Genomic DNA, 9,946 nt, shown 5'->3' on the forward strand with positions numbered 1-9,946 from the left:
AATACATTAGTCTTTTTACAAAGAAACAAACACAAAACACTTGAGTTCTGATTCGAAAGAAATGAGAAGTGTATGATGTAGCATTTTTGTTTCCTCAGTCATTCTTCTCCAAAGTTGTCATCAATGGCGGACTGGTCTGAACTTCCGAAGGACCTTCTAAACCTAATCTCCCAACGCCTTCAAAGCCCTCTCTACCTTCTCCGTTTCCGATCCGTTTGTTCTTCTTGGCGCTCTTCATCTTCATCTTCTTCCCCTTTTCCCTTCTCTCACTCCATCACTCTCACCCCCACCTTCTCCCTCTCCCATCGATCCCTTCTCCTCCTCACGCCACCCTCCACCGCCCCCAACAGCCGTCCCTGGCTCGTCAAAATTTCCCACGACACACGCGCCGGTTCTGCGCGTCTCTTCCACGCGCTTTCCCGCTCCCAGCCAAAACGACCCCGTTTCGCGCTCGACCTCCTCCGCCTCCACGTTCTCGACCTTGGCCGCGAGTTCCGCCTCTCCAGCGCCTGCCCCTCCACGGAATCCCTCTACGACGAGAAGCTCGTCCTCCTCTCCGTTGGAACTGACGGCTTTGCCCTCCTCACCATCCACATCTCCGGCAAGCTCGCGCTCTTCCGCCGCGGCGACTCGGGCTGGACCATCATCCCCAACATGCCGACCCCCTACGATGATGTCTGCGCCTTCCGCGGCTCCTTCTACGCCGTCGACGGAAACGGCCGTACAGTCACCGTGGGTCTCGACTCCTCGCTCCGCGTTGTCACGGAGCGCGTCTTCGGCGGGGACAAGAAGTTTCTGGTGGAGTGCGACGGAGCGCTGATGCTGGTGGACCTGTACTTATTCACGGACTACGAAAATTTGGACGAGGAGGGTGTTGGTATCATTGCGTGGGAGAGGACGGTGAAGTTTGATGTGTTTAGGCTCGATGAGGAGGTGGGGAGGTGGGTGGAGGTGGCGAGTTTGGGGGAGTGGGTTTTGTTCTTGGGAGAAGATTGTGCGTTTTCGGCTTCTGCCAAGGATTTGAGGGTTGAGAGAGGGAACTACGTGGTGTTTAGAGATAATTGGTTGGGTGCTGTCAGGGTTCCTAATGTAATGGGAGCTTTTGATTTGGGTGATGGAAGGATTTCGCCCTTGTCTGAGTGTCCCGGCTTTTCTGAGCTATTCTGGCCGCCCCCGGTTTGGGTCAGGACCCATTGATGCTTCTCGAGGTGTGTATGAATGCATGTATATGTGTTGTGCTGATTTGGTAGATGACTTTTATGTTTTTCATACTGAATTGTGCTATTAATGTCTATTTCCATTGCTATGTGTGCATTGTATGTGTATGCGTATGAGAATTTCAGGTGTTCTCATGGTGAATTGTTCTATGAATATCTATTTTATGTGTGTGTGAATGTATGTATGTGTATGTGAATACTGATTTGGCAGAAGCTTTTCAAGTGTTTTCATGGTGAATTGTGCTGTGCTATGAATATCTATTTCGATTGGTGTGTATGAATATGTGTATGCTGATTTGGTAAAAAGGTTTTCATGGTGAATTGTGCTATAAATATCTATTTCCCTTGGTTAGTGCATGTTTGGTTTTCTGTCGGGAAGATGATTCTTGGACCCCTTTAGATAGATGGGAAGACAAAATATATAAGGAATTGATATGAATGAAGATCCGATGTTAGAAGAAGTGAGGTGTAGAGAGAAATGAGAGGTATTGATGGCGTTGTTTGTAATTTCTGAGTGTTGGGAGGTTCCAATGTATGTGCAGAATGTAAAACTGAAAAGCCTCTTTCTTTTGTTTTCAGTTGGGTCTGATATTAAACTGAGTTTGGCTTTGAAACTCAGTTTGAAAAATAGAAGTAAAGAGAGAGTTGCTTTTACAAACTCAGTTTGCTATATGAAGTTCATTCAAACATAAGTTTACGAAATTTAGTGTGTTAATTTATCGTAGGGCACCATAATTTTCATTATTGTTTGGTTGCATTGGGTGTTAATAGAATCATAATTGGAATGGGGACTTTTTTGTTTGGAAAATGGTTGGATTTGACTCTTGTTGAAGTGTCCCAGGCGAGGTAATCTGGCCACCGCCAGATTGATTCAGGTTGACACTTCATGCTTGGTATGCTTATATACGTACTCTGGTTTGGTTATTTCCAAGGTGAATTATGCATGAAAATCTAATTTCATTGCTTAGTGCATGTTTGGTATTCAGTTGGAGACCCCAATGTGCAATCAAAAATTATAATCTCTTACTCAGTTTACAGTTTGATTTGATTGTAAATAGAGTTGTCTCTATTTTGCCTTGAAACTCAGTTTGAAAAAGAACTAAAGCGAGAGATGCTTTTACAACTCAGGTTGCAAAATGAAGTTCATTCAAACTTAAGTTTAGAAACTTCAATCCAAACACAGCCTTAGTGCGTGTTTTAATTTATTACAGGACACCTACAAAGCCACTCGTTGTTCTGTATTTTTAAACTTGGTAACTGGAGTATTACTCTGTTGTTAATTGAAGCATGTACTAAAGTTTGGTGTATATAAAGAAGGTTGATTAATGAAGTTTTAGATTAGGACTATGAGTGTCTTATGAAGAAGTATAGGTATTTTTGACATGGCTCTTTTTTATTACGAGAGTTTCTCTCGGTAATATTGCATATCTATAAAGTGGAGTAACATATTAGAAGACCTTTACAAAAGGAGATCATAAAAGGATTTGCATATGTTATTACCGCTAACAATGAAAGTGAACATTATTCCTTTGTGAATCCTCTCCACATTGCTCACTCACCATGACAAATCATTATTCTATTTACTGATGCTGAAAATATTGTGCATTATTTAATTTTGAAAGTTAACTTCTATGAATCATGGTGCATAATTTATGCATTTTGTAGGTAACTTTAAAATTTAAATAGAATGTCCTACTTCTATAAATTATAATACTTTTTTCTTGCTGCCCGATATGTTCACCCCTTGACGTGGCAATCATTGTATGCCATTGTTCATTACTGTTTAGTTATGTTGGTACAAGTTCACCTACAGATACAGGCTCTTTTGTTCATTGTTTTAATCTTGCCCCAAGTTAAAGACTGCAGGCAAATGTTCTAACAATGGACTGTCTTTTCACCTACACTTTTTTTTTTTAAAGTAGCAGAGAAATTGTCCTAGCTGGGTTAGGTGGTTTCTGTAGTGGCTTCTGTAAATGTTTCTTTATTTGACTTTGAGAATAATTAAGATTTGAATAGGATGCTATTGCTAAAATGCCTTATACGATCAATGCAGGCTAAGCTAGAAAAACCAATATTCATGAAGATGATGTCCCCAGTAATCACCACCTAACCTCGGCAAAGCAACATTCACGAGTACTCCATTGTAAATTGAATAAAGAGTAAGATGTTTGGAAGTGGTCGATCAATTTGTCTCTTTTGAAACCAGGATTTTTGTTTGAGGTTGATAAGGCTTCTTTAGTTCTTTTGCATATTGAAATAATTCATTGCTAAAATCCATAAATTCATTGTCTTCTGTACATACAAGGTTCAACAGCCCAAACTTGTAACTGCTTTCCATCTTTGCAAATAATTTTCTTGAAATAAGGAGACTAGTCTTTTTCATCCTAGTGGACATTTCCTGTAAAGTTTATTTCATTTTTTTTCTTATGCAAGTAGTGAACTTAATGGAATTGCTAATTCCATTACGCACCTGTTCTTCCTTTAAATGCCAACGGAGTGGGAAGGAACAGGAACTTAAATGTTTATGACTCAGAACTCCATTACATTTTAGCATTTGAGTGTTTAAGACTGCACCTTTGAGCCCTCTCTTAAACAAGACAACGATGTCCAATGTAAAACCAAGTTCTCCATAACCCTTTCATCAGTCTCCAATTGTTTTTTGCTATTTTTTAAACTATATGTTGATTTCATGTCATTTTATGTATCCAAAACATAATCTTATATATCCAAAACATAATCTTACTTCTCTTCATCCCTTTTGCCTTAACCAACATTACTGCCAACTTCCCCATTTTATTCAACCTAACTCATCAAAACATTTTTTTGTCCTTATAAGTTTACTACTACCCTATGTATTCACAACGTCAACATAATGTACTTAATAATTACAACTATATATGTATGTCCTTATATATAATGTATGATTTTTTTTTCAAGTTTAAAATAATAATAGAATTGGGTAGATGGAAGAGAGATGAAAACAAGGATTGTTGTTGAAGTCACTTTGAAATTCCAAGTGCTTCCATTATACAAGTTTTTCAGAAGTGGAACATGGATTACTCTATAGACATATAAGGTGTCAAGTGATAACCAAGTTAACATTTTTTATAACACACTCGAAAATAACAGATGTATTTTACATCTAAATTATATATTATTTTAATTAATTTTGAAAGCTATATAATAAATTTGAATATATTTAATTGATTTTTTATTAATTTTTTTTTATCTATTGAATATCTATATTTTTTATATTTTTTAATTGAGTATTTATTATTATTTTAATTTAGATGACACATCTTGCTGTTTTCATGTGTTAAGAGAAATGATATAATATAGTCGATCAGTCTTATACTATACGAGAACGTACGGTCTCGGCCGAACGGTCTTACAGAAAGAGTTACTATAATTAAACAATACAGAAATACGAGTCTGATCGGACGGTTTACAAAAGCCAACTACCGAACGATCATACATACAAAAGAAAGGAAAGTGGCGACAGACCACCTTATAATAAAACTACTCTACTGACCGAACGTCTTAAGGTTCGGTCTTAACTTCAACTTCTACCAAATTCTCTTCTTCCAGCGCATCTTCCAACAGTGCGTCCCCTTCTGCTCACATTCACATGAATGATCATTGCAATGACAAGGACGGACGTACAAGACAAGACATGACAAGAAAACACAGGGTAAGCTTATGTAATTTAATTCATGCATAAACATACATTTCACAATATCATTCAAACAAGATAATTCATAGTTCGTTCACACAAATCCTAATACTAGACTGACTGTCCGGACCGTATGAAATCTGCGTAGCTACAGGCGTTCGTGCACCCGGGTGATGTAGTAACTGGGATGCCCTCAACAGCTGCCACCCGAGGTTAGCCCTATCTGTCCAAAGTAACCCTAAGGACTAGGACCTCCTGCCATTCCTACACATGACCTACCCTCCTCTACGTGAAGACGAGTACTCACGGAACATCAGGATGAACAGCCAGCTTAGCTTACCCACAGTCATACTTTACAAATTCCAATATTCACACATGAGTCGTTCCTCCCCGGAACGCTCGTCCATAATCCACAACATTTCCTTATCATATTTTCTTCATCTTTCATTAATAATTATCTCACTTACACATTTCTCACTAAGATTCGTACGGTTACCAAATATCGAACGTTCAACCCTGACTCAGGACGAGACCGAAGAATTGTAACGAGATCGAGAGGTCTCCAGTTCTAGAAAGGATTTAGACCAAGAAGTTTACTATCGGTTTTAGAAAGAGACCGAGTACAATCATATATTACCAGAAACGAGTAGAACGAACGTAGCTTACAAAATGAGCCAATTAGATGAACTGACTCTTAAGAGTTTTAACCGAACATTTAAATGACCATGTTCGACACTAAAGCTTTAGGCCGTAACTGATGGACACCGACACTTCTAGGTATTCAAAGAACAATACTTAGAGGAATTCCCATGAAGAACTAAACACTTATGAAAAATTAGATTACTTCAGATTTAGTATCAAGAATTACAAATGTCAGTTAAAGACGGACACTATAGTGAGCTAACCCTAGAGGGTTTGAACGAACGCTCGTACTTGGAAATTTAGCTTAAGAAGTTAGAACGAGGGCCTAGTGTAAGACCAAACACCTACTTAGGATGAACACTTGGTGTAAGACCAAGTGCTACTAAACTTAAAGAAAAGAGGCTTGATAAATATACTAAAATACTATTAGAGTAGTGTTTAAGAATAATTAAAATATACAATTACATATATTTACAAAATTTAAGTTTATCATAGAACACTTAGATGCAACTACGCTTGGCCGAACGCTCAAACATAGTATTACCACACGAAGACGCTCGTCCTCAACTAGGGTTCTTTCCAAATGAAAGAATCCAATATTAACCAAGGTTACTAGTATTACCGAACGGTCAATAACCGTTCAGTGACGAACGTACATTATCATAGGAAAAATTTATATTCAGGATTTATTTATCTTCAATTCATTTCCCAATTCATAATTTCATAACTTTATAAATTCATATCATAATCAATTTGCACACTTTATACAATCCATAACATAGTAAATAATCATATTCCCTATAACCAAGCATATCCACATTCATACTTTATATACATTCAACCACTCAGCAACATGCATTCATTATTAACGAACGTACAACGAACATGCAATTAAATTAAATAAGCTTCCCTTACCTCTAAGCGTGAACGAACGTACTAAACGCAGAATTAAGGTTCGCCTAACTGAAGTTCCTTCTACCCTTACGTTCAAAAATCCTTCCAACTAAAATCAACAACAGAAACCCAAGATGGCTCAGACAGGGCGAAACCATACGACCGGAACTCGGTTTGCATGTATCAGAAAACGATCGGCTAAGATAAGGAAACTTACCGGTTTCAGAACTCGAAACTGTTCGGTTCAAAATGAAGCTCTGGACGCCGGAAGTGTTTCTACGGTGCCTGAACAGTGATCGGAGAAGAGAAAGAGTGAGTTTCTGTAGAGAGAAGGGAGAGGTTTTTGGAGAGAAGAAGGAGAAATGAAAGATCAGAGTTTTGGAGAAGAAGGTGCATGCAGAGAGAGTGTGACGTAATTTTCCAAGACTCAGTTTTTGCTTAAAACGAACGTCCGCTCATCTGTTAACACCTGCCTTCCACTATCTGATTTCCAAATCCTCGTTGCTTGACACCTAACGTCCATTCATAAGAGTTTTAGGTGCGTTTTTAATGAGGTCTGACAGAAAACATGATAAATAATAAGAAAACTTAATGAAAATTTAGTTATAAACTTATATATATATATATATATATATATATATATATTTTTTTTTTATTTATATAAATACATAAATATATATTTATATATATATATATAGATTAATTTTTATTATCATTTTAATAAATTGATTATCTTTGTTATCACATACTTTAACGTGTGGAAAAAAGAGAAAAACTATCTATCTTGAAATATTTTAGTAGTCAAAAGGTCGAGATGAGGAGAAATTGATGTGTTAAATTCTTAACCCTTTCTTGTCTACTCTTGCAATACAAAAAAAACAACAACTATATATTTAGAATAAGAAGTCATAATATATATATGTCAAATTTCATTGAAAAATTCTGATTATATATTTTTAAAATAAATTTTGAACGTTATATAATATGGTAATGAAAAATTGAGACTATATATTATTTATTTATTTAAAAATTACGGCTATAGATTAAAAATAATAGTTTTTAAGTTTTAAAAATAAAAAAATGTATGAATAATCAGGACAATCTCAATCAGTGGTGTCTAACTAGAATGTTCCCTTGATTCCACACGTTATGTTCAGAAAAATATGAGTGATATTTAACTAACACACCATTTTTACTTATTTTGAAAAGTTAAAAAAATATACAAACTTTAATATATATATATATATATATATATATATATATATATATATACACACACAAACACATATATAATAAAATTAATTTTATTTATAAATATTGTAATTTAATATATAATAAAATAATAAATTTGATTTAAAAATACAATTTAAAAAAAAATCTTATTTAACCTGTGTTTATAAGCTTATGCATTAATCTATGCGCTGAGAATCATTTTAATAATTCTAATTCCTTCAAACCTAAATTGAATGTTTTGGTAGAATAATTGTGGTTGTTGAATAAGTCTTTCTATGCTAAGTTTAAATAGTTTGAGTCGAGAAAAGAAACACATGTTGTTCTTTTAGAATGTTTTAGTGAAAGTTGTTGTTGTTTCTTATTTGTCAAACCATATGGGTGGTTATGTACCACATATGTCAAATGCTACAATGTTGCCTAACCCACCATAAATCTAAAATTCTTGCAATCACTTTCCGCACTTTTAAAATGGATAATGGGAACTCAAACGTGAAAATTTAGCTTAAATTACAATAAATATGATAACTTGATACACTAAAAATTACGTATGAAATTAATTTTTGTGTGTTGAATATATATAATAAAAAAAATGTAAAATAAGTCTAAAATATAAATAAAAACAAATAACAAACTAAACATGAAAGATAAAAATAATATATTTAACTATACTTAAACTTTATAATTACATTTTATAAGAACAATTCAGGCAACTCTATTCACCAATTGCTATTAATTTTCTGCCAAAACTAGATAGATTAATTAGCAACATAATGATATTAATAAACAAAATTAATCTTTAATAAGTGAATTAGAAGAAACTGATAATAAAAAAAGTTAAATTATAATAACTCTGCAAGTTGATCTACCCGTTCAGAATGGCACTGTGTGATTCTTAACTTTTAAATCTGCATTTTTATTTTCTGTTTGATTTTTCAATATCAAACATTTAGGGCAGTTCAAATATCAATATGTTTTAATTAACTACTGAAAAAGTTTAAGTATGTTATTAAAAGCATTAAACTTCAATGATTTTTTTTTCTTTCTGTAAATTATTGCATATATGAGTCATTTTTTGGTTTCGTAACTGAAAAGATTTTGCTGTTTGGTAATGTGATGCGATGAATGTAGCTTGTTGAATGTAACGTATGAAAGACTATATTTTAATGTTACATATGAAAATAAGGGAATAAATTTCAAATCATTAAAAATAAAATTATAAATTCCGATCCTAAATTCTACAACAATAATCTCTAATGATTTTTTTTTTTTTAAAATTTATACAAGTTATAGTACACACATGTATAATATTATTAAATATTTAAAATTTTAAACAAATAATTATTAAATTATATATTCAATAATTACAATTTAAATAATAACAAAATAATATATTTTTTTAAATATGTTAAAAAACTGAAAGAGGAAAATATATACAACGTTTTTTTTATATTAGAAAGAAACATTACATTTTAACAGATACATCAAATAAACACTACCTGATAACTTTATTATAGTAATATAATAATACATATTAATATTTCAATTTAAAAATAGAAAATATATCATTAAAATATTAATACAATTAGGTTTCAAGACATCAATGTTTTATTAGAATTTTCCTAAAATATTGTCTCCTAACTTCTTAACACTAACATTTTTAACCTTTTAAAAAAGTGATATGGTAAATTTTTAAAATATATATAAGGAAAGTAATCAGAAGTAAGAGGTTTATAGTATGAAGGTTATTAAATAGTAGAGTTAATAAACATAAATTTATATATCATTTCCATATCCTCAAATTCTTATCAATTTTCAATCAGAAAAAATGAATGACTTTTGATAATGTTTAAGGTGTTAAAGTTTTCCTTTTATTCAATATTGCTGTCATACTGCACTTTGAATTTTCCATTACTGATACACATGTTGAACTGGTTTTAGCAGTCAATGGAAACACACTTAGCACAAAATGTTTGGCAGTTGGTAAACAAGCACAAGAACACCTGAAATTAACGAACTCAAGTTTAGTTTTTTACCATTGATTCAAAATTCTGGTAACACCCCAGTATTGATTTCTTCTCAGTCTCAACAAATTTTTCTTCTTTCTTACAATCAATCAATGCTAATTTTTTCTCTCTCTACAAAACCAGCTCTAACTTCCCCATAAATATATATACATATAACTCTTCCTTTGCCATTTATCACAACACAAGTCTCTCTATAATCCTAAAAAACAACCTTTTCTCACCTTGTTGTTTTGTCACAGAAAAAAAAGACACATCACACGAGA

General features: G+C 33.6%; 1 protein-coding gene across 1 annotated transcript; it reads left to right on the plus strand.

The window, feature by feature from the left end:
• The first annotated feature begins 12 nt into the window (after positions 1-12).
• On the plus strand, positions 13-3,578 carry LOC108332411 (F-box protein SKIP23). The gene is made up of 2 exons (XM_017567666.2): positions 13-1,208; positions 3,271-3,578. Exon 1 carries the CDS (start codon positions 124-126, stop codon positions 1,195-1,197), a length of 1,074 nt encoding a protein of 357 aa, XP_017423155.1. The 5' UTR covers positions 13-123; the 3' UTR covers positions 1,198-1,208; positions 3,271-3,578.
• The last annotated feature ends 6,368 nt before the right edge of the window (positions 3,579-9,946 follow it).

Source organism: Vigna angularis, chromosome 11 (genome assembly GCF_016808095.1).
Source record: "Vigna angularis cultivar LongXiaoDou No.4 chromosome 11, ASM1680809v1, whole genome shotgun sequence".
NCBI classification, from domain to species: Eukaryota; Viridiplantae; Streptophyta; class Magnoliopsida; order Fabales; family Fabaceae; genus Vigna; species Vigna angularis.